Raw genomic sequence first — 25,739 nt, 5'->3', positions numbered from 1 at the left:
ACGCCTTGTGTGGACATCATGTAATTTCAAGATTGAAATTGTGTAAATACTGTAACAAGTTTACTAAGCAAACCCAAACAATCCCAACCAATTTGCCAACACAATAATATCTGCACATAAATCCACTAATAACCTACTGACTTACCTGGTGCAATCAGAGAAATGGCAAAACCATAGACTATGGAGTGGAGCAATTGTGGAATTCAAAACTTATTTGAATCATTAAACTTAACTCCAACATTACACAAAGATTTCACCTGTGAAATGTATAATCACCTGTTCATCATGGACTTTGAAAATGTCAGCCAAAGCATCTGCATTCTTTCTAGCTTTGGAAGCCTTCTGTCTGAATAAGGTCATCAAACGAGGAGTGTGGCGATCAAGCTCGGCATAGAAAGTGTTTGGCAGGTTCTGGTTGGTTTTCCGTTGGAACTCTGCATACACCTACATTTAAGCAAAGGACAGTACAATAACAGCAATTATTTATTTCAAGATGAATGAAATTAGGCAACACTACACACAATGTGACATACAGTACTGGCAAAGGGAAAACAGGCAAAGGAGTTGATCAATATTACCTCAGACTGCATATGAAGAGCAGGCCAGAGGTCCATGAGCTCTTTAACTGGTGGGCAGGACATCACTATGGTCTGTCGTCGCAAGGCAAATGTGGTCTGCATCATCCTACTAATGAGGGGTGGGTTTCTCTCAGTCTTCTTTACTTCATCAACAATGGCCTGCCTCAAATGTTCAAGACTTGAGGGATCCTCTCCTTGAGGAAAGCTGGGCAGAAAGTTGACTTCTGCACGCTTGGGTCTTTTGATGTTGGAGTGTGAAGGTTCATTCTCAGGGTTTCTTCGGCTTCTTTTTCCAGCATTTACAGTGACCTCCTGACATCCAGCCCTTCTCATCTTGTTTCTGTAATTGCCCATTTTAAACTTCCAGCCATTCCATCCAGTGTCAGATCCTGCTTCCCTTAAACAGGGATGTTTGGTCACAAGAGCTTCAGCTACCATTGCTATCTCTTTATCACTTGGGCAAGCCTTGAAACCATATATGGTAGACGCAAGTCTGTCTAAAATAACATGCTTTTGGTCCCTTGCCAACTGAAGAGGTCTTCCATTCTTCTCAAATTCAGTATTCCCATCTCGAAGTGTGAGCTCAACGTCAAATGCAAATGTGGGAATTTGAAAAGGACCTGGAGGCCATCTGCTTAGACGTTCTGGGGATGACACTTCTGAAAGTGTGTCAGTTGATGCAACAGAACTGGAATCTTGTGCATATGAAATATGAACAGAAGCTTTTTGTGGTAATTCCTCGATGTCAACTAGGGAAGTGAGTTTTCCATCAAAGTCTGGATCTTCGTATTGCAAACTGAAGTCACAGTCCAAACCCAATTGTTCTTTTAAAATCTTAATCAGTGCATCAACAGAGACTGGACGAGAGCTGAGTTTTAATTTTCTAGTGCGGTCTGCCTCAATGACACGAAGGATCATGTTTTGTGGGGCTTCAGTTGCCATTGCTCTAATAAATGAAGAGACATTTGAGAAGTTAAAAGATTGGGTGACACTTTCAATGAAGGTTGTGTCTAAAATGTATTATAAGCACATTCAGAAGGTATTATGAAGGTATTATGAATTATCAACGTGGTGTATTGTAAGTTCAGCAGTTCTACCTCCATGCCAAAGTGACAGTGTTTGAAAGAAGATTCTGAGACCTGGCTTACACTGTACATTATAACTACCATAACATTAGCTATTAGTTATATGAATGTGCTTATAATGCATTATAGACTTGTGCTTCATAGAATGTGTTACCAAAGAATTAAATTCCAATATACAGATTATGTATATGCATGTATATACTGATTGATTATACTGAGCACATTTTTAATAAAGGTACAATTATTGATTTATGAAGAATTACTTACCATAGAGTGGTCTTAATCCTGTCTCACGTGTATGAACCTCTTGGCAGTCAACAGCAGCAAGCCATCTATCTTGTATGCAGAGAGTGAGACTGTATCATTGAATTCAGATTGCAGGGGGATAGACAGGCTTGCCTGTGTGGCTGACAGCTCGTAGGACCGAAGATGTTCTACATACCAGAAGTCATTATCACAACAGAGAAAAGAAACATTATGATTCACAAGGTAGATCTGTGCCAGTCTGCAAAATTTAGACAGCCCCCCCACTGACTCCAACTGACACAAACATTCCACTGGTATAGTCTGTGCCATCAATGGTCACCTTTGATGTATGGTAGACTGTGTCACTAGTTGTTTGTCCTCTAATGTGAGCCTGAACTACTTCTAGTAGAGCTGAAACCAAAACAGAGTAAACCCTGGATGTTTGTGTTTTTGGCTTGAAAAATTATGGTGCACCAACGTGATATGCCATCATGTGTTGGTGTCTGATTGCTAGTGTCTTCAAAATATTTTTGAAGTTTTGAGCGTCATGCACCACTCTCTTGAAGAAGCGATGTTTGGCCTCGAATCGCATGGTCCAAACATGCACTAGGGGCCCAAAGCACTTAACTAAGGTGGGATAATGCTCCACATAGTGATGTTTAGGACGAAGCCTAAACTCAGGGAAAGCTTCTTGCAGTATCTGTCTGTGGTCACTGATTTTGCAAACAAAATAGTCCAAGGTTTCATCAGTAAAAGATGGGCACAATGCTAAACCACCTCTTTTAATTCCATCAAAACCTCCCATGCAGCATTACCCTCTGGTACTTTACTGTCTACAAGTTATGGAAGTAGTCTGAGCAGAGTGGCATTTTCATGCCCATTGCCTCCTATTGTTCCCCGAGTCATGAATGTTTTGGGAATTGGATGAGGTTTATTTACTTTATCAGTGTGCTGATATGGGAATGATGTGATCCTTTGGTTCAAGTACTCTAAACTGAAGTACTTAAGACGAATCATTTCTTTAATGCAAAGAGCAAGCTCAACTGGAATGATTCCTTCCAAAAGATCATGTAGTAGATCTGGAGGAAAACCTGTGATGGGGTGGAAGTAATGAAGTGACTCACGCAGAACACAATCACCTTTAACCCCAAATTGGCTGCTCAAACTCTCATCTTTGAGGACATTTTGTACATGAAGGTCATGACTGGCTTTGGTTCTCTGAACAAACTCTTCCTCTTTGACCTCAGTTGCTTGAAACTGTTCACTTGTGGCCATACAGAATCTGCAAACATAATCTGCTCTGAATGACTCCAAAAAGCCACCTAATCCATGAGCAGCCAGATTGTCAGCAGAAACACGAAAGATGGTGCCTTTCACATTCTGACCAACAGATTCAATAAACAAGCCATCCTGTTCAAGAGTGTGAACATCACAAACCAGTGGAGCAAGTACAGCTGCATATTCATATTTCTGGAGGTCTGTCACTTTAGCTAGCACAGCTAGTTGTATAGTGTGCATTATTGATCGGTATTTGGGTGGCACATTTACAAGGACCCAGTATACAGCACAAAGTTTGTAGATTTTACGTGATGTGCAAAGAGGGTTAGCAATTTCAAGCTCATCAATATATACCTGGATTGCTAGGTGTAGATCTTCTATTGAGAGTAACTCATTCTCACGGAAATGAGAGCCATCACGAAATGACACATAACCTGGTTCAGTGTTTGGTTGTCTGATCTTGCTTAGGATGTCTGTGTTTTTAAACAGTTCCTGAATCATTTGAAGGATTGGAACATACATAATGGTATGACCAGGTGGCTCTAAATGGTACTCTACTGGCATTACTAATGGATAGTTGTGCTCTATAAATGTCTTTCTTTGCTTACAAGAGGACAACTCTGCACCTTTGGAAGTCGCGCTAAATACAACATTAGAGTCCATGACAGCACTGACAACTTCATTGAGTGTGGAATCTGTAATACTGTGACCATATCTCTGCAATATATCATTAACTGCCTCCTTGATCAATGGCTCAGATAAAGAGAAGATCTTATTCAAGTGGTCCACTATTTCTTTTGAGCTGTGTTTGACACATGAAGGATAGCCTGCATCTTTAGAAATAAAGAAACTGCATTAAGTTTGAGCTGATTTTTTAGTTTCAAAGTATCCCACTGCTCATCTTCTTCTTTTTCTGTGCTCTGAACTGGACACTCATACAAATCACCAGTGACGTCAGAGCTAGTGGCTTGGAGATTCTTAGTATGCTCATAGACAATGTCATTACAAAAGTCTGATACAAGACTCACATGGTGCACTCTACTTTTATGGGAATTAAATGAGTAGTTTACATTTGTGCTATAGTTACAATCATTGTATGGGCATGTCACTGTTTCATGCTTTTTTAAGTGTGTTCTTATGTGTCTAAGGAGTACAGACTCAGAAAAAAGTTGCTGATATGAGCATAAAGGGCACTTGAATGTCACAGATTCATGAATCTGCCCTGCACTGCTGCTATGTTCTGGAGTATGGTATCTTGACAAATGAGTACTCAGTGCACTAAGTGTCTGAAATGTACACATGCAATCATCATGGAGGCATGGCAGTGGGCAAATTCTTGAAAAGTAGCTGTGCTGCAGTCTAAAGTGTTTAAATAAATATGTTCTAGTGGTGAAAAAAGCTGAACACAACTTACAGTGCCAAGTCATATTCTGGGCAGCAACCTGAAAACACAAGAAAAAATGTTTTTACAGGACATCTGCCATTAAGTTTAAACCTCCACCAGAATTAACCAAAACTGCAGTCATATTCCTCATACTAGTAGAGTACAACTAAATACACTAACATTGATTAAAACAAAGCAAGTTAACAAGTTAGCTATATAATGCTGATAGACAACCTAGGATCATTAGCTAGCTAGCAAGCATTCATAACTCAAACATATCTAATCATACAGGACAAGAGAGTTATCACTTATCCATGGAAAGTGGTAAACAAAAAACACTTCGTCAAAACTCTATGTGGAAAGTTGAGCTGGCAGCAGCAGCAGCACGGTAACAATCACGTGCGATCAGCACCCAATGTGGCCCAGGCCAGCCAGGTCAGTTAAACTTGGGGAGAGATTTAGCGGTAACGTTAGCGGGAGCTAATCAATGGGGCCAGAGATACAGTAGCACCTAAGGCAGCATCTGTATTGTTCACTGAAGCTATGGAGCTTAAGGAAAGTGTGTAAGCCCTTGCAGATATCATGCGTGCACATTTATACTGTACAGCACTCCCTGGCGAAAATAAGTTCCTGCACACATGACACAAACACAGTGTCAACCAACAAGCCTTTTTCCTTGCAGTTTGAACTTAACACTATCCTCACAGTTTTAGGTTACATAAAACTCCGCAAATCGCCAGTCTTATTTTGATTAAAGCCACTGCAAAATTATAAATTTTTTAGCAATCACAAACAAAACAAATTCCATTTAATTTAACCAGTTAATTTCACTTACACGGGTTAAGCCAACATGGCTAAGGTATAACACCTGGTGCTATCGTTCGCATTCTGCTTCACTCACAACGCTGGCACAGCTCCAACACAGATTTCGAATTTTTTCAACTACATCCTGACTTTGCTTGTTAGCTTAATTGCTAACCTAACAGTGAGCTGTGTTACATGGCTAATGTGACTCACGTTGTCCGTTTAAAAACATGTTGTACCTTCTAACAAACATTTAAACAAGTTTTATGTTGAATACTTACAATTAATCCGATGGCGCCGAGAGTTACCAAACCGCTGCAGTCTCTGCTCGAGGAAGTGCTCGCAAATACTACAAAATAAAATCGTGTACATACTTCCGGTAGAGAAGAGAGACGAGTCAAGTACCAAGTCTTTAGGAATGTATTAGAGCCGACTTTTACATGATTTTAACATCACTTTTTATTCATGTTCCCAGATGTTCTCAAAAGCATAAAGTGAGTGGCTTGAGGACCACCCCCTCACCACCCTGTGTGTGTGTGTGTGTGTGTGTGTGTGTGTATATATATATATATATATATATATACACATATACATATATACACACATACACATGTATAGTATAATATTCTAATATTAATTGTATCTTATTTACACATGTAGTTAATGTATCCTTTCAAAATAAGACAAAAAACCATGTTTAAACTGTAGAGTTTTGAGTAACTATGAATTAATTATTTAATATAGTGGTTACATAACCTGCAAAAAAGTTCACATTAATCAAAAATAATCAGTTTAATAAACACAAAAGAAGGAAAATGCTACTGGCACTCAACATTTTTAAGTTAGTAGAAATTTTTAACAAATTTTAAGTTTACAGTACTTGAGCATTTGGGTTTACAGTGCACGTAAGGAATAGAATCATCACTCAGAGAGAGTTAGATGTGAAAGAATATTAGAGTGCTTTCACATATAGTTCTTGTTAAAGTGGCCAACAGAAAAGAGACTCAGTTGTTTTTGCGTTCACATTGTGAGTTCATTTGAATGAGGTCCCAGTTTAGTTTATAGTCCACTTACGCTCAGTCCTCTTTCTGTTTGCAGTTCCTCTGGAGTGCTCAGACAGTTGGTTTGGATTATGGTTAGATTTCATTTTTGTAGTGCAGTATTATGTGATCTGTCTACAGCAGGGCTAAAATACAATAGCCAAGGGCAAAGTGAACCTGGAGCACATTGTGTTCACAATGCACAGAATTAAGCGGGCTACAATATAGACTTGAAGCTTTAGAGGGTTCTAAGTTCATTTGGAGGGTTCACATATGTGCAAACAATTCTGATTAATTGCTTTTGATTGGCTGAAAAGGACAATGGTGACTCTCTTCTGTGTAGCTATGGTTTGTCTAAAAAGTCACTTGTTGCTAGGTGCTTTTTTGAAAAAAATCTAAATCCAGTAACAAATGCACTATGTTGGCAACAGTGCAGGCCGATAACATCCCCTCAATAGAAACTGTTTGTGGAAATTTATTTTGAGCAATGGCCAATGGGGAAACTCCAACTCACTCAACTCTATCACTTAGTCAGTCATTCAGAGACATTCATGATTATAGGGCTGGCACCACTGTTGTGGTCAAGACAAAAACAGCAACTTGTTTAAACGTGATGTCAAGTAAATCATCAAGCATTCACACACATAAAAGATTTGCAACTGACTTGAAATAGTCTTATAAAGACTTGAAATTTCACTTGTACCTTTTCTCAAGGAGTTGAGACCTGATTTGAGACTTGCTGTGACAGGAATTGAATCTTGATCAGGACCTGCAACAAGAGATTTAAGAAAAACTTTTGTTTTGGGATTTAATTAAAGCCATGATGCTGAGGAAACTATTAAAAGCCAAGACTGCTGTTTTCATTGCTCTACTGTTTAAATGTCCTCGATGTCTTCATCTACAGTAAAATTTCAGAGATAGATGTATTGATCAGATCAATGCTTGGTTGCACAATATGACCCTTCTGAAGAAATTATTGGTTGAATTTTATCCCTAATTTGAATCTGTCATTCTTTCCGTTTACTGAAAATATACTGTTCCCAATACCTTTTGTCTTTTTGTCGTCCCACCACAGCAAGGGAAGAGAATGTCGCCACTTTCCGTGGCTCAGAGTACTTCTGCTACGATCTCTCCCAGAACCCCATCCAGAGCAGTAGTGATGAGATCACGCTCTCCTTCAAGACATGGCAGCGCAATGGCCTTATCCTTCACACTGGCAAGTCAGCTGACTATGTCAACCTCGCCCTGAAGGACGGCGCTGTCTCCCTTGTTATCAACCTTGGCTCTGGAGCCTTTGAGGCAATCGTGGAGCCAGTCAATGGGAAATTCAATGACAATTCTTGGCATGAAGTCAAAGTGACCCGCAACCTTCGACAGGTAAGACACAGTGTATTATGTGAAAAAATGAATGTTGTAGTAGCTGCTAAGATTCCTTATTTTAATTCCTTCTCCACACAAATAACATGTTTTTCCCCATAAAAAAAAAAAAAACTGGGCTGAAGCACATCCATGCTCACTTCATGATTGACAGATCACGCCTTGCGCCTGTAGACTGAGCAATTTATACACAATAACAAAGGGTCCAAGGGAAATTGGATGGTGTGCCACAGCTAATAATATAGCTTCATTAACTTTGGGCTCTTCTGCTGACCCTTCTCTCAAAGGTCAGCACTGTAAAAATGGTTTGTAATTGGTAAGTGGTGTAAATCTGTCTACCCCTAACAAATGTCATAATACTAAATCTCAAAGCTTCATTACAAATATAAGTCTTGCTTTGAAAATTAGTTAAGCAAAAGTATGTAAGTATTATCAGCAATATCTAACTACAGTAAAAGTGAAAGTAGCCCACTAATAATGCAGAAAAATTGTCCTTGTAAGTGTTTTTGCAATTATATGTTAAAGTGATAGTTATCTGATGTGGGATTGTATGAGGTACTTATCTATAGTCAGTGAATTACTTGCAGTAGATTTAGATCAGCTCTCATTTTAGAGAAGCAGCAGGAGCACCAGCAAAGAAACTGAGTGATGAGCTGCTGTGGATGGGGACAGCAGAAAAATGTGTTTTAGCCACTTAAAAAAATACCACAGAAAAAAACTAATATCAGTTTGAGTATTCACTTTATTCTGAATATTTTTATCACTTTATCTGCCCTCAGACCTTTACTATGCACTAGCGCACCTATGGCGCACACTGTATGACTCTGCAGATCAGATGTTTGAGTCAGACAGAGGTAAGCGTAGGTGCGCTTGTTCGTGGGAATACGGTAATTCAATGCTCATCCAAAACTACTGCAGTTAATACGCTAACTATAGATAACTACCCCAAACAGCCCCACATCAAATAACCAGAACTATCACTTTAATGATATGGTATGATATGATATTATTATTACCGGTGCATTGATGTGCACACCTCCGGTCTTAAGTGACCCATGACAATATTACACCCTGTCTAATGCATTAATTTCATTCAATTAAAGGTAAATAATATACCTGTCATCTGGCTTTTTTTTTCCAATAAAATGCAATAAAGTGTATCTGATATGTTAAACCATTTTGATGTGGGTTGGGATCATTATGAACATGCAATTGAGTCTTGGTAATTCCATCATCTTTATTGTGGCAATATGTCCTATACTAGAGAGTGGTAGTGTTATCCATTGATTGCATTTGTCTTGTATTGTTTTTAGTAGTGGAGCCAAGTTCAGATGGAACAACTCAGAACACAGAATTTTATACGTAAATATGTGATATTGCCAGTGCTGGGTGGTAAGTTGGGAATTTGTGATGTAGTGTGACAGCTATCTCTATTTGTTTGTAGGATGGTGGATTTATTCCAGTTTATTGTGTAATCAGAAATGTTGAAAAATATATTGATGGTTTTTCTGTTCTGTTTTCAGTGATTGATTTGTTTGGATTTTGTAGGAATAGGAGTACATCATCTGCATATAGGCTACTTTTCTGTGTTATCTCATTAGTGTGGATGCCTGTGATGTTGGCATGTTTCTGACACGAATGGTTCAACAAAGACTGCAAATAATGAAGGTTAAAGTGGACATCCTTGTCTGGTTACTGTGTGGAGTGTGAAATTTTGAGATTCTGAGATTAGATTGTTATTCATGATTGCTGCCGAGGTCTGGTGTAGAGTGTTTAATCAATTGTATAAATGACTCTCCAAAAACAAATTTTCCACAGTTTTTATAAGAAATGTCCACTTTACTTTCTCAAATGCTTTATCTGTGTCTAGTGAAAGGATGATTGTCTTAAGAGTTATTTTGATAGAGATATATTTATCGTCTGCCTTCGGTAAATCCCGTTTGATCTGGATGAATAAAAAAGAATGGACAATACTTGTCCTGGGTCTTTTCCGACTATAGAAGTCCTGATCAGATCTTTTTTTGGCCCAGATCCTGATCTGAGTCCTTTAATATTGGGTGTCTGTGCCAATACTTTGATTTACCTAACTGACACGGCTGCCCAGTGCACATGAGGTACAACCTTAATATGAGATCTGATAGAAATTTAATCTCCAAAATAATTTCTGTGCCAAAGACACTCAGTATACATAGCAAAAATAGAAGGTAGCTAAGGATATGCAATTTTATCAAAAATACAGTATATCTGACATGATAATTTATATGCTTACAGATAATGGCTTTAATTTACTTTTCTTTTCAACCAGATACTTTACTTTGATGTTGTTCAAATGCTAAAAACACTCAGCCCACCTGTGATTACAGTAGTATTACAGAGTGGAGTTCCTCCCAAGTTTCAATTAATATAGTAATATTAATTAGTGATAGTTAGTGACATGTGTCATTTACCTGATGCTCAGTGCAGGATAACAATAAGAAACTGCTACCTGAATGTTTTATACACTGCTCTTTAAGAAGGAGATAAGGGAGATAAATATTTTATAGTGGATTTGTTCACGAGTTTAGCAAATCTATGCATTTTGCCAATCCAGGTGTCAGACCTGAAAGTCCCAAACCTAAATAATTTTTCACATTTTATGTATGAAGTGAGTGAAATGCTGAACAATATAAAGAAGAACAGCTGCAACACCAGTAGAGTGTAGGGGAGAAAACAGTAAATTAAATAAAGGATCTCCATTTCATTGGGTTTATTTTACCCAATATACCATGATTGGCTTGGGATTCTCTAGAAAACAAACAATGTCCACACTCATGGAGTCCCAGACTTTGAGGAACATTCCTGGTAAATCTGTGAAGGCTTAGGTCTGTTCGCTGTCAAACCATTGAGTGCATAAGGGCTGTCTCACAGAAATTTTGAGCCCTAAATGGACACTTTCCATATTCAGTATTTCTGCAGACCTTGCCTGAGGGAATTATCCACAGTTCATAGCTAGCATTGTGATGCTAAATATGGGGAAGGGGAAGCCTGAAAGCATAAGAAAAACAACCGACCCTAACATTAAAAGAAAAGTTTGGTCTTGTCAGGGTAAAATGATATGTCACAAAGTCCTGGCCCATTCCTATTTATACCATTTCGAGGAAACTCATTCACTTACCCAGTCACATTACTGAAGTCTGTGAGGGCTCAGGATTTTAGGGGGGCATTTGTGTGGTCCAATTCCTTTAAATTACTTTTGAGCCTTGGGAAATTAATGTCATGAAACATTTTTGGATGTCTTTGGGAAACAAGGCCAGTCCTTTCAATCTTGCCTCTGTTTCTACCTGTTCACCTCTACCATTGTTTGGAATGGTACAACTTCTCTTAAAAGTATTCAAAATAAACAAGTTTTTACTAACATGTGAACTAACCCCCTCACTTTTCATCATTTGGTTTTCATTTAATTTGCTTTATATTAATAAATCCACTGTTTACTAACTAACCCCACCTTTCTGCAAAGCAAACAGACATTGGACCCCTTATGGTCAACAAACTCCATTGTGTGGTAGATATCATTCTTATTGTCATTTTTGGTTTGCTGTGTAGTTCTCTCCTTGCCTTCTTTAAGACTTCTACACATCTAGATACCATTCCAAAATGTTTGCTTTACTGTCCTTGCCTCTCCATCTTCACCTGGTTCTTCCACTCACATTGCTTTTATGCTTTTCTTTTCAATCCACTCCTCTTTTTTGGTCTCCCATCATCACTTTTGCTTCTAGGTGCTGCAAGGGTTTTACTAAATCTGCTTCATTCTAGATTCTCTAATTTAAATGTTTATGGTGGCCAGAAGTATACAAAAAACAAAATCCACACTCTGACAAATGTCTCATGTACACTATATGCATGGCCTAACATGGACTGAATCCTCCTCACACTAAACTGTCTTCTTCATTCATACTCCTGAACAAGTGAAATTACAAAGCAACCCACACTGTAGGAGAAAACTGGATAACTACCAATTCCACAAACACTACAAGCATTTTGGCTGTACAGTAATTATAGACCAGTCCCTCCAGGATTTCACTGGCTTCTTTGGGATTGTTGTAGCTAAAATATCTGATTGTGCGATAGCTTTTTTTTATAAAGGGTGTTTTCTGTCTTTTCATCTTTACTAATTAATGATTTAATTCACTGAGCAACTCAGAGGCTAGTGGAATTTTTTTTTGAGTATTACTCAGCGCATGATGGACATTTGGAAATCAGTCAATACACCTTAAATGTCAATATGACAACTTTGCCCATTTGTTTTTATTAGCCCATGACTCTTTAGTGATGATCGGATCTTCAACTGCTTAAAATGTAAATAAATTTCAACCGGATTATGTGAACTGTAGATATTTTATTTCATCAGGAGAATTAAAGTAGCAGAGCGTCATTCTAGTGGTTCAAGCAGCTCTACACCTATGGTTCCACCACAATGTTGCAGCAGTACAAAACTATTTAACCCATGTTCATGTAAAACATCTCTGAATTGCTTTACACGGTTTTTAACAGTAATGTTTGTTGGTAAATGTGAGATGTTTATGTCACACATGTCTTCAGCTTCACAACATGCTTCAACACCAGAAACAAGGAAGTGAGTTTGGTGACATACATCAAGGTTTTGATCAGGGACTGCTGTGATTGGTTCAACTCATGGGAAACTGATGATTTTTGATCAAATTTGCGCAAAAATTGCGGTGATTGGAAAAATTCACAGGAATTGGTTGTATTTGCGTCAATTATTGCAATCGCAACATCGCTACTTTCTGGAGGGACTGACACACTAGGAGAGATATGAAAGAGTAAGTTCACAAAGCATTACAGTACAACAGATATTTATGTTTGGAAACAAAAGTCCCTGAATATTTTAGATGGTCTGTGACCAAGGAAAACTTAGGAGATGATAAACAATGACAAAGGGCCAGTTCTGGTTTTACTGTAGATGACGCATCACTGTACAGAAACACTTGGGTATGTGGTTTCAGTACAGCTCTTAGTTAAGCAAAGCAACAGCTGAATGCTAAGAATTCTCAACTTTTAGCTGAAAATACCACCCATTTGTTTTGCTTTATCTTGGCCTCCTGTGGAACAGAGTGGTATTTAATCCACCACCTGAAAAAATGATACACGATTGTAATCCTTGAATATCAGTCTAAAATAGAACAGAGAAGTATAAGAATCATTTCAGTTCATTACTTATTCAACTTAGTACAAATACTCATGACAAACATTCAAACTTTTATGATTATTATCAGCAAAATGTACTGAAAATACAATTAATTAAACATATAATAATGTTTAAAAATAATTATGTATTATTATGCAGTGTTAGAGGATTATCATTAGTTTTGAATTAACATGTAAGCAACATTTCAAGGCGAGATTGAACAAACTATCATTACTTTATGTAGATTAGTGTAGTTTTATCAATACCACTGTATCTTATCTTATAAATGTTTTGAAATCTTGATCTGTAACTGTAGCTGTTGAGGATGCTGCTTACTTCTTTACCACTACATTTATTTGACAGCTTAAAGTGCATAACTTGAATGAATGTTCTTTGTTTCTTTCCACGTCTGCTGAAAAGTCACAGATCAAAGTCAACAGTAAACTTTTACTGCACTTCATTGTTCCCAGACTGATATCCTGCAGTGTTGGTCTGCCATTCTGTGCATCCTGCATGTGTTGTGACATAAACTCCTCCCTCCTTTCTGTACGTTTGTGTCTGTTTTTTGTCTTTGCCTGTATTAGTTTCTTTCCTTCCTCACTTATTTAGATTGGGGTAAACTGGTTTGTGGATAAATGCATGTTTAGTTAACATTTTGTTTTGAAATTTTACTAACCATTCATACCTATCAATAGTTTCAACATCTAACTGACTCAAAAATAAATAAAAAATATGGGCTGGCACATTTTCTTCTTTGATCCATAACACAGGTAAACACATCACCAGGTGTGAGATTTATGATTTACATAGACCTGAGACCAGTACACTGTAAACCACCTTTATCCTTCGAATCCAAGAAAAATTAATTTCATTCCTCACTCTCAGGTGACAATATCAGTGGATGGAATTCTGACCACCACGGGTTACACCCAGGAAGACTACACCATGTTGGGCTCTGATGACTTCTTCTATGTGGGTGGAAGCCCCAGCACTGCTGACCTGCCTGGATCTCCAGTCAGCAACAACTTCATGGGCTGTCTGAAGGAGGTAAAGTACCTTATTCATTGTTTACTGTCAGAGTGAAATATGGTGCTGATGCATGCATATTAAATGGATTTTCAATTTCCAGTAAATATTAGGTCTTTTAGACCTAGTTTTTTTTTTCTAGTATATTATTTGAGATATAAAATTAAGAAAGAGGCATTTATTGAGAGGATGCACTTCACAGTGGGTTTACATGAAGTTGCAGTGATATATTTTTTGCAAATGGGGGCAAAAGAAGACTAAAAGAAGCATTATTCCCTGTCTGCAGGACTGGGAGCAACATTAGTCATGTTTCTGTTCACTGGACAAAAGTGGGAGTAGTCAGTCTAATCACTGTTTGTCTCTAAGTAAAATCTAGCTGTTTAGATGTTCTGAACTTTGCCTGTCAACTGTTTGGTGCTGGTAGTGTACAGTGGGTTCATCAGAGCTGTTTGCCAAAGTGTCTGAACATGGGATTGATGAGAGCAGTGGCAGTGATGTGCGTTTAATATAATGAAGTGTTTAATAAACTCACAGAAGCGTCCTATTGTCTTCTACCTACTGCTAACAGTATGCTGTAAAACTTGACTGATGTTTATACTCGAGTCATTGGGAGCTGTACTGGGAGCCGTGGTCTTGAACCCATTCTACTGCTCTGCTCCTCCTCTCTGTTGTCTGCAAAGTTACTGCTGATAGATGAACAACTGTTTGAAGCATCTGGATTTTACTGGATTTTTCTGGATTTCATCTTCTTTTTCTGAGATTTTCAGTCACATTTTTTTTTTCAAATGAACTTTTTAAATGACTAAACACAATGTGATTGGCTGTAGAGAGAGACAGACATGAGGGAGATGATGATCACATAGAATCAGAGTGACGCCACACAGCCATAATACAGCCAGATATATCTTCTTCTTGCTCTCTCTCTCTCTCTCTCTCTCTCTCTCTTTCTTTGTCTCTCTCTGTTTTATTTTTTTCACATTGAACCACTGGCCAAGTTTGTGTAACGGCCCATCTGGAAAAGTCTCAGTTCTCCCAACGGCCACTCTGGCATCAGGACAGGTTTACATGGAAAGAAATTTATAAAAGTAAAAGTATAAAAACACAGGTCATCAAAACTAATGTATTTGTATTTCCTTACAGATATTTCTGTGCAAGTGCTTTCATACACCAAAAAAAAACAAACATATTCCCTCATTACACGACTCATTATAAAAACTAAAATATTGATATTTTTAAACTTCTTTCGCACAATGTAATTACCCAAGAAACAGAATAGAAAGCTTCATAGTGAATCGTTGGGCTCTCAAGTTTTCCATTGACACCAATGTTGAAAACTTCTGCAACCTTTTAAAGTGCACCTATGTTTCATACCAGTGCATTCAGCTTCCTGTTCTGTCACTCACACTCTAACATGCTATTTGATCTGTGTTATTGGCAATAAATTGTTCAAGGTGTTTGAATTAACCACTGTACATACTTTAAATGACATTTCAACTGCTTTCAGCACTTACATACCAAATGACAATTCAACAGAATGCAATGCTTAAACTTGAATTTACTTTACATTTCATCTCCTATCCTCACATGCATGTCCACAGTTCTAGGGAAACCCACATTTCTATATCTTTCACTTCTTGATCTTCTCATTCTGCTTCAAGTGCTGTCAGCTCTGAGATTACTGTTTACAGTTTATCTGTTTGGTGTGGCTGCCTCCTCTTGTACCATGGACTACAATCTGTAAGGAAAGCAGCCCAACAAATGTCAGACTTTTTACTAGCTGCCAGTGGTTGGCAGGCAAGTGACAGACACTAGTCTCTAACGGGTTGACCCCTTCCTCTGGCCGGGCTGACCCCTTCCCCTGCGTGTGTGTCAGCTTGTGAGAACGCGTCATAGTGCATATCAGCCATTCATCCTTCTGGGGCTGTGTGAGTGTGACATAGGGGGGTGTGTCCTAAAGGTGCAGTTCACAACCACCTCAAACTCATTTCATTGTTTACGTTTCAATTGACACTTCAACCCTTTTTTCATGACTTGAGCAGAAGCAGTGCAAGGTTAAGTGTCAAATAACATTCATATCCTGTTTGTTCAACTGTTGCCATTTCACACACAAAGAAAAAATGTAACACTGTCTTCAGCAATACATGTCAGTTAGTACAATTTTATATTATTCATGTATTTACAAATATTTTTTATACAAATAGAGTTCCTCAAGAAACTCCAGATCATACTGATGACCTGAATGCTTACATACTGTAGGTTAAGATAAGAGAAACAGTTTGCAGAAGAGACAGAAACAGAAATGTGATGAATGAATTTGCTGCTTTCCCTTTGCAATTCATGTTGTTTTTAAGGGACCTGAGTTGTCTTGAAATTTTTTTTTCATACCAATTTTGACTGTAAAAAATGTCCCATTGAGTGAACCCACACACACACACACACACACACACACACACACACACACACACACACACACACACACACACACACACACACACACACACACAGAGTACACATAGAGTACAGAGCATGATATTGGCTGCAGAGAGAGGGAGGAAGTGGTGCAGTAGCCATTTAATCCCCCTCTGGCCTACTTCCTGCCCTGTGCCATGCTGGGCAGGTTCGTGACTGCCTGTACCACCCACCCCTCATACCCCCACACACACACAAACACACACACATGCACAGACAGGCCTACAGACGGATGACAAATAAAAAAAAAAAAAATAGTGGGGAAACAGAACGTCAATGCCCCTATCCATACTGCATGAGGGGTCACTGATGTGAATCTTATGCTATGGCAGGTTTGTGCTCTCAGGGCCAGAAATGCAAGCAGTGTTTGACCAGTTAAAGCTAAAAACAGACATCAATTAATGATACTAAAGTGAAGTGATGTCTCTCCTTACATCTGATCTCAGAGCAGCTTCTTTCTCATAAAGGATCTGATGCCTGTTTGATTCATCATATAATTTACTGCCCTCCTGTGGTCGCAGCAGGGTATTGTCCCAAGCAGAGTGACTAGCGCTTTTCTCTTGGAGATTTGCGCATTGAGGATAATCCTGGATCTGTGATGAGTGACTAGCTATAGCCAAAGTGAGCTTGTCAAGCTGTGCTTGACTCAGCTTCTACTGTTCTGAGATCAGTTATGATATTGTAGCATTACACACATAGCACAGATGTGTGTGGAAACTCAACTTGCCCATTAAGCGTTAAGAGGCAGCAGCAGCAATTAAACAAGGCAATTACACTGATTTATCATCTCTGTGTGAGATCTGCTGTATGTTTGAGACAGAATGTTGTTACAGGAGTAGAGCAGCTGCTTTCAGGAATAGATCAGTACATTGTTGTGTGCATGGTGGGTGAGAGAGAGAGAGACAGAAAGACAGACAGACAGAGAAAGAGAGTGGTGAGGCTGGCGACAGAGCAGCGTTAGCTTGTTAGTTAGCAGTTAGCAGTGTAGCTATGAACGTACGGTGTCATGTATGTGAACTTTAGGCTGTTTGTCAGTAAATAAATGCTACAACTCCTCCAGACCCAAGTCGTCACCCTGAGCTTTAACTACAGTCCAGACTCTGAGCCAGGAAGATTAACAACACTGAGACAGTTAAATACAGGATTCTACATTATCATTGTGTTGTTGTCAGTTAATGGTACATTTTCAAGATTATCATAGAAGTGATACTTTTCCTCCATAGTGCACATTTAATAAGTTTAGTGTCAGTTCAGAAGAATAATCCTAAAACTTGCTCAGACTGGAAGGAGAAAGGTGAAGATGTCCAGACAGATTTTAAGAGAGCTACAGGTCTGCTAAAGGTTTGTTTCAGTCTGGTCCATATTTTTGATGTTAGTCACCGCATGCCACTGTGCTATGGCCTTCACAGTCACCAGTTCTCAACCCAGTTGAACTTATAGGAGATTTCGGACTGACATGTGAGACAGCGCTCCACACCATCATCATCAAAACTGCACATGATTGAATATCTCTATGAAGAATGATCCAACACCTTACTGAGATGCTTTATGTTGGTTTTTCTTTTAATTTGCCTCCGTCTGTATGTCCACATACAAACTGAAACAGAAGGCGCATGCACATTAGATCTGAGTCCTCATAGAGATATCAAGGATAGAGTTGGTGTCCCATAGCAAATATTCATGCTGGTTCACACACATATACAGTCCCTCAATATCCAACACAATTCAACATAAAAAAGCCTTGTGTTACAGTGTTTCAGTGTTGATTTATATATCACGTACACATTCATCATTTTCAGATTAAATGTTTGCTACTATCAACAAATCATTTTGCATGTAAGTGATTTATCTTAAACCAGACATGTCCAAAGTCTGGTACAGCCTGCGATTTGCCTCTCAAAATATACTAAATTTGTCCCGCCACACAGTATTGGTTAATGAAGCAAGTTCACTCTGTGTTTTTCCTGTTCATCCTCACAGTGGCAGCACTATCCTACAGTTCGTAGATATCTCTACAATGCAGGTGGAACTAATGTTTTCATAAACAGACTGTAAACAGGCAACAGACATTTGCTGCTAGGCAGCAGTCATGGCCAGTGCAAAGAAGAGTAAAGTCGCTGCACTCAGGAGCGGAGGAAAGTTGAATACTAAAGCAGCCAAAACTGTTGTGTGTGTCTCTCTCCCAAGAGATTGTCACTGTTGTGAAAGGGTTCAATATGAAGAGACACTATGAGACTAAGCATAATTTACCAGTGGCTATCCTGCAGTCAATGGGTGGAGAAAGTGAAACATCTTGAAGCTAGCTTAGTCTCCCTGCAGTGGCTTTTCCCACGGCATGACCCCCAGGTAATTTTCCCATTATTAAATCTGGCCCCCATTCAAAAAAGTTTGGACACCCCCCATGTTGATATACATGTTCATATGTGGCTGTTCACTACATACTGTATGTACACTAGAGGAAATGGATCAATTGTTTGTATCTAAAGAAAGATGATTCGAGGTCACACTTTGATTTGTCTTGATTTGGAGTTACTCTATAAATTACATTAATCATTATTCAGTTATTACACCTGCATAAAGCATTTTTTTCATCAGCAATGAATATACATTATATGGTTATAGATATTTTGCAGTCTTCAGTTTATTGATTTAAAGAATATTGAACCAATTTAGCATTGCTCTCCTGTCACATTATGGGACTCGAAAAATAAAGAAAACTAGAAAATTCCAGGGAAATTTTGAGTGCCACGGGGGCTACTGCCGGGATGAGTACATGATTTATTTCCAGTGTTCAAAAGTCACCCTGATCATATTCTGGTTTTGAGAAATGTCTTGATATAAAAGACTCTGATATAAAACAATGTCACATCCCTCCATCATGTATTATGTGGGAAATATCTCATATTCTGTGTTGTTTTTTTTAATAAAACAAGAGGCAACATGTCTTCAAACTGGCATTTAAAGGGTTAAAATCCTGAAAACTAATAAACATTTGGTAGGTTTGAGCAGAACTGAAGTGGTTTAAGAGATGTATGCAAAAAAAAGCAGAAAAAAATATTGATATATGATGATTTTATAGCATTTTCTTTGTGTGTCCTTTTTTGGACGCGAGGAACCCCAGAGGGTACAAAATGTGTTACCAGTGTATAATAGACCTGTAACAGTAACTGACATTAGATTTTAAAAATATGTCAAAAAAGACACTTTCTTGCAGAAATCCATACCTTCAGCTGTAACACAGCCAAAATGATCAGCAAATCAAAAAAGAAAAGTGAAGAAAATGTCCAAAAAAGGACAGAGGGACCCCTGAGGGTTAATAAATCCCATGAACCGCTATTTAAATTACCACTATTATGTTTTTTTCGGTGCTAAATTTAACATTACTGGGGAGGAGAGCAACGCGACTAGAAGTGACAGCGAGAGAGGGCTAGTAGCTTCTCCTCTCCTCTGTCTCAGCGGAGACCGTCACAACTTCATTCACTCATTTAACAAAACAAAAAGAAAAGCAACAAAGGAAGCAGTAAATGGACTTACATATTTAAGACCTAACTAAATGTAATTTAAGACCTAACATGCGGCTAATGTAAAGCTAGCGGAGCTTGGAGAGTTGGTTATCTGGTTGCTAGGCACGCACACACGCACACAGGTCAGGAGCTGCCGTTGCCATGGCAATGTGAAAATCTGCCCAGAATTTGGCTTCTACATGGCTTAAAACAATTGCAAATTATGAGAAAACCATTACTTCTTCTCAAAAACCGAAAACACCGTGACAGACACTGAAGCCAGAAGTTTCTTACAGTCTCTATTTTATTCAGATATTCCTTAAAACGAGTGAGTAAGCTCAGTGCGAAGAGTGAGATTCTTTTGAAAAAAAAAGACGATTACATTAGGTGTCAATGAGAGTGAGACAGGTATTGCTGCCGGACTCGGCACCCCCGTTTAAATTTTGTGCAGACCCTGCCTGTCAAAATTACATTTTATGAATCCCAACAACTATGTCTACATTTTCAGAAAGAATTTTCTCTTTTTAGTCTCCTTTTTACGGTTTGGCCGTGAGCTCGAGTTAAAAATAAAAATAAAGGTTATTTTTTACTGCTTCACGCACTCTAGCCAACTGACGCTGTCACTCTAACTTTGAAGAAAAAGTGATTTCCACTCCTCCTTTGAGTGCTCATAGTTTGAAAAGTTTACATGTTATGTAAAAACAGTTCCTGTGTTTTGGAGAGAGCAGAAGTTTTCCTCCGTTTTATAGTTTGAATCACATTTCTACGTGCAGGTATGAGAGGGTGACTCAGAAAAAAGGTGAAATTTTGTAGAAAAAAGGTGAAATTTTGTGGGTTTTTAAAGAAAATTCCAATGCATTCCTAATGCATTATTTATTCCCAGTATTTTGGGAATAACTTTGGGAAAAATTGGAATTTTAACACCAAAAGTCATAGCACCTCTTTCGGGATCAAGACGCACGTTTTGATGTATATATTACCGGGGTTTTCTCAAAGCTGCCCCGAGGGCCCCAAGGCACTCCTCTCAGCTATTCTAGCTTTAGAGGAGTGCCTCGGAGCTGAGCACCCGTGGCACTAATAAAGTTGGTTTGAAGTCTATGATAAAACAGTTGCTGAATCAGCTACTGGCAGTTCCTGTTTACACCCTCACCATGGACACAACAAACATCAAAGGAGTTACTGTAAACACTGAACAACATTGCGATTATGGGACAAAATATAAAGTTACAGAGCTTTATATCTGATTTCTAAGCAGAATTTGGGAATTTATCCTGGATTGACAAAAACACAGTAGACTAAGAGGATGGGGTACAAGTTTTGTCAAGTCAAAGTCATCATTCTGTCACACGCTCATTATTTTAACTTACTTTTCTGGTTAAAAACAATCTTCAAGAGTGAGTGCTTCTCCTTCTGCACAGCATCAAACAGTACGCACATAAACAGGGATTTATCTATTCACACTAGTCACACACCCAGCACCTGAAATATTCCCATCATACTTTCTCCCTTATACAGTCTCACACATTCTGCTCACCTCCTAATCACAGTCTAACACACCCACACATCTGCAACACCCCCCAGCTCTCCCTCTGCTTGCTGCCCAGCACCCTTACATCCTCCGCTCCTTGCCATTAAGGCTAATTTCCCTGCTGCCAATGCTCTTGTCCTTGCCATCCGCAGAGCGGCATTATGGATAAATGTTTTGTTACCATGGCACCGGGAACTGGTCGCCCTTGGTAGCCCCTGTGGCTGGCTGGCCTATGATTGTTATGCCTTTTATAAGCCAGCAATTACAGAGAAAGCCTACATCTCAAAACCTACAAAATACATAATGGCCTACAATAACACATAATTGCTATAATTGTCATTGTCATTACACCTCCATCAGCCACTCACATGGAGGCCTCTGGCTGTGCCTGCACACTGCAGCCAACAAAGAAACACAAAGGACAAGTTTGTGTGAGTAGCCAGAACATGGAGGAAGAGCAAAACAATGACTGTTGGTCCAGGTTCTTCCAGTGTTAATGCTACTTTGTTGATGTTATCAAATATTTTCAAAGCATTTATACCACATGGAATTATTTTATGATTTTTCTTCTTCTTAACTACTACTACAACTACAACTGCTAAAAACTGTCCCAGATTTTACTTGATGCAAAATGAGTTAAAAAGGTCAAGTATACATTTACTTTTGATGTTCATTTTAGTGTGGATGGGGTCTCAGATATTTTGATAATACCATTATTGTGGTACCGATAATGAAGTGGTGGAATTTAACCAAGTAAACTAACTTGTACTCTGCTGAAGTAAAGCTTTGAAGTACTTGTGCTATACTAAATATTATATAATACTATACTAAATATTGTTACTCTTAAACCATTTCATTTATTTTACAGCTTTAGTAATAGGTTCTATGTTTTACAATGTAAAACTTAAAAAAAATCTGTTTACACTTTTACATACTAAACATATGAGCTTGTAAAATATGGTGTATTGTTAAATGTCAACCTAGTCCAATCTAGTATCATTTTCACCCCTTGCTGCCTACACAGTCATGGATCAGTAATGATATTATGGAACTAACAAAGTTCATTATTCTGCAGCACAATGTGTAAGTTTCCTTCTGTATATACTTTGAATACATATAACTGATACATCTGTAGTTGTACTTAAGCTGCATCAATTGAAAAGAAGCACAACAAGCTGTGAACACAACCCTGCATGTTCTCCAGGTCTAATGGTGAAAGTATTAGGAAACAGCAGATCCAGTAGACACAGAGGAAAAATGTTTGGATTGTATGGGCACTGTGTGGGCCACATCACTGACACATTTCCATTGCCTTGTTTTTCTAATTCTGCTTTATCAGAGCGTCTTTATGCAATTAGATTGATGTTGTGAGGTTACAGGCAACACCTTTTACATTACTCATATAACGGAATATGATGAAGGATGACTCATCTGACCATCACTTTTTCCAGATCTCTGTTGGCCTGTAGTTTCTGCACCACTGAACTCTCAGATGTGCATTCATCTTTGTAATGAGGGGTGTATGCACTGCAGCCCTACTATAATATCTCTCTATGTAACTACTGTTACACATTTGTTGTTGCTGACTCAGTCTGATCACGTCCCTCACTGACATTCTCAGTCACCTGAGGAAGAGCTGTTCTTCTGTTTTTTCTTACATATCACACTAATGCACAGGCATCACAGTCATGAACATTGTCTGAACATTGTCAATCGTAATGTCCAACCCTGTTTACTGATGTCTGTCCCATAGATCTAAATGCAGATGTCACTTTAGTCTCTGTCCTGTTGAAGCACCAGCCAGTTGAGCATCTTTGTGACTGAAGCTCCTGCCTCCGTGTCCCAGCAATGAACCCTCTTTCAAAGCCACTTATATGTTTCCCTTTTGCCATCTTGATACAAAATATGAATCAATTGGACCTGCTCAGCATTTTATACCTGCCACAGAGCTTTATTGGATGTTAATTGCTTAATTGTATCACTCACTGGAAGCATCTGCATTCATTATGTTTCTCCTCTCATTTAATCAGGATTTTCTTTTTCACCCATCATATAAAAATTTTGTCGAGAAACAGGACGACAATGCCCCCATCCACAGGGCATGAGGGGTCACTGAATGGGTTGATGAGAAAATGATCTGAATCATATGCTATGACCTTCACAGCAACTACATCTCAACCCATTTGAACACCTATGAGAGGTTTTGGTTAGACAGCACTCTCCATCACCATAATCATCAACACCACATGAGGCAATATCTTATGGATGGCATTCATCTCTCCAGTTGAGTTTCAGAGACTTGTAGAAACAATGCCAAAGGGAAACTGTTCTGATGGCACGTGGTGGATTAACACCTTACTAAGATGCTTTATTTTGGTTTTTCCTTTAATTTGTCACCTGTTTATTTTTTCACACGGTGAAAATATTATTATTAAGCTCTTTATATTGAAGTTGGTTTTCATCCCTTGGCAGGCCATGTTGTTTTTGTGATGTGGATTTTTTAGATATTATAAGAATAAGATTATAAAACGACATGAATGGGGCTGACTAACTAAATTGTGAATTATTTTAATTCAATAGTTTATTTCCTTCCCACCTGATTATCCTAGACACTATAAGTAGTTGTAAATGTAAATGTTCTTGTTCTGATAGTATGAAGAACAGTCTAATTTACTGGTATTATCGTGTGAATTCCAGGATTCATTATTATTCATTTTTTATTCATTTTTAGACTGTGCCTGGTTAAATAAAGGTCTTCCTCAAAATAAAGGGCCTCTCAGCACACAATACACACACACACAGACGCACACACACACACACACAAACACACACACACACACCGACACATTCACACACACACACACACACACACACACACACACACACACACACACACACACACACACACACACACACACAGACACACACAGCCTTAGTCAGAGCACCGAGTCACATACTTCATTGGACTAGACTGAGGAAGATTCCAGCTCATACTGTATTCTGCAAAGGAAATGATGCCACCCTGTGGGCAAGACCTTACACTGCAAAAGCTTTGATCTTCAAAACACTCCATGGAGTCTCATGTCAAGACCATGTGACTGATAATACTGCAACACTAACATGGAAGGTAGACATACATGATTTTTGTACCAATATGTATGTACACTGTTTTTTTTCTTTGGCCCTATTGTCAGTTATCAACCCTGTTTAATTAAAAATCTCTTATATGCACATAATATGGATAATAATGGATACAAAATGTGATTGTGCACTGCCAGAGTGAATGGAAAACCTCTATTCTCACGCACAGTCTGTGGCAGTCAACGCTATCCTTGTGTAATGTTCTCTGTGTCCTGGAGGAAATTCATATCTGCACACACGTGAAACACACACTGTACGCTGTCAGTAAGCAGAGATTTATGGACCAGCCAGACATCTAGGGATGATAAATGTCTCCCAGGGCTGTACACCGCAACACACATGCACTGTCTCTCACACAGGCTATGCAGGCAACATTTAAATGTATAATATGTTGACTTCCCTACTATGGTGTGATTGCAGGCACCATGCTAAATTCACTGGAATGTTGCTATTTTATATGTTAAGATGGCATTAGCATGATACATTTGGAGGATGTATTTTAGTTATGTAGCAACACAACTTAAAATCATGTAAAAAACAAATTTCTTGCATCTTTATATCACCTAACCTGGATTATGTAAAGAAACTAGTGCACTAGTCTAGATTAGTTAGATTGAGGGTGCTATGCAAACCAAGAATATATCAAGAACTAGTTGGATCAGAACAGGAAATGATGAACAGGAAAATGGAAATTTCATATTCGGAATTATATTTATAAAAAACATTACCTATTAGGTTGCAGGCTACTAAGCCATCTTCAAGGTCAAATAAGGACAAACAATTTATATACACGAAATGGCCTCACAGCACATCACTATATTTATTTATTTGGACCCCCGTCAGCCACTAACAACGCAGCAGCTACTCTTCCTGAGGTCTACTCATGATTATGTCACATGATTTGAATGATTATACCTGGTAGAACAATGTTAAACCTGACGGCTGTTGGTCATCAAGGTAAACCCTCCGGAAATAAAGAAGATGACAGATGGCTTGGGAAACCATGGTAACTTCCAAGGCAAGGGGGAAAACAACTGAGCCTGCCAGTTTAAACACCTTAGCATCACACAGACCTGTCACCTCAAAAGATCCCCC

The 25,739-nt window shown here is 38.6% G+C and overlaps 1 protein-coding gene across 9 annotated transcripts in view; it reads left to right on the top strand.

Annotated features, from left to right (window-relative positions):
- nrxn3 (neurexin 3) overlaps positions 1–25,739 on the top strand; it is a 266,887-nt gene that overhangs the window by 99,582 nt on the left and 141,566 nt on the right. For all 9 annotated transcript variants that reach the window (XR_002665284.1, XR_002665283.1, XR_002665282.1 and 6 more), the window contains 2 exons: positions 7,491–7,792; positions 13,863–14,024. Coding sequence is in view for 6 of the 9 variants with exons in the window: in XM_022750982.1 (XP_022606703.1) it covers positions 7,491–7,792; positions 13,863–14,024 (464 nt within the window). In the remaining 3 variants the exon portion in view is untranslated. The remainder of the gene's footprint in view (positions 1–7,490; positions 7,793–13,862; positions 14,025–25,739) is intronic.

This window comes from Seriola dumerili, unplaced genomic scaffold (genome assembly GCF_002260705.1).
Source record: "Seriola dumerili isolate Sdu_G_001 unplaced genomic scaffold, Sdu_1.0 BDQW01000149.1, whole genome shotgun sequence".
NCBI classification, from domain to species: domain Eukaryota; kingdom Metazoa; phylum Chordata; class Actinopteri; order Carangiformes; family Carangidae; genus Seriola; species Seriola dumerili.
The sequence above is the reverse complement of the archived record's forward strand: the minus strand, read 5'-3'. Positions and strand labels throughout refer to the sequence as shown.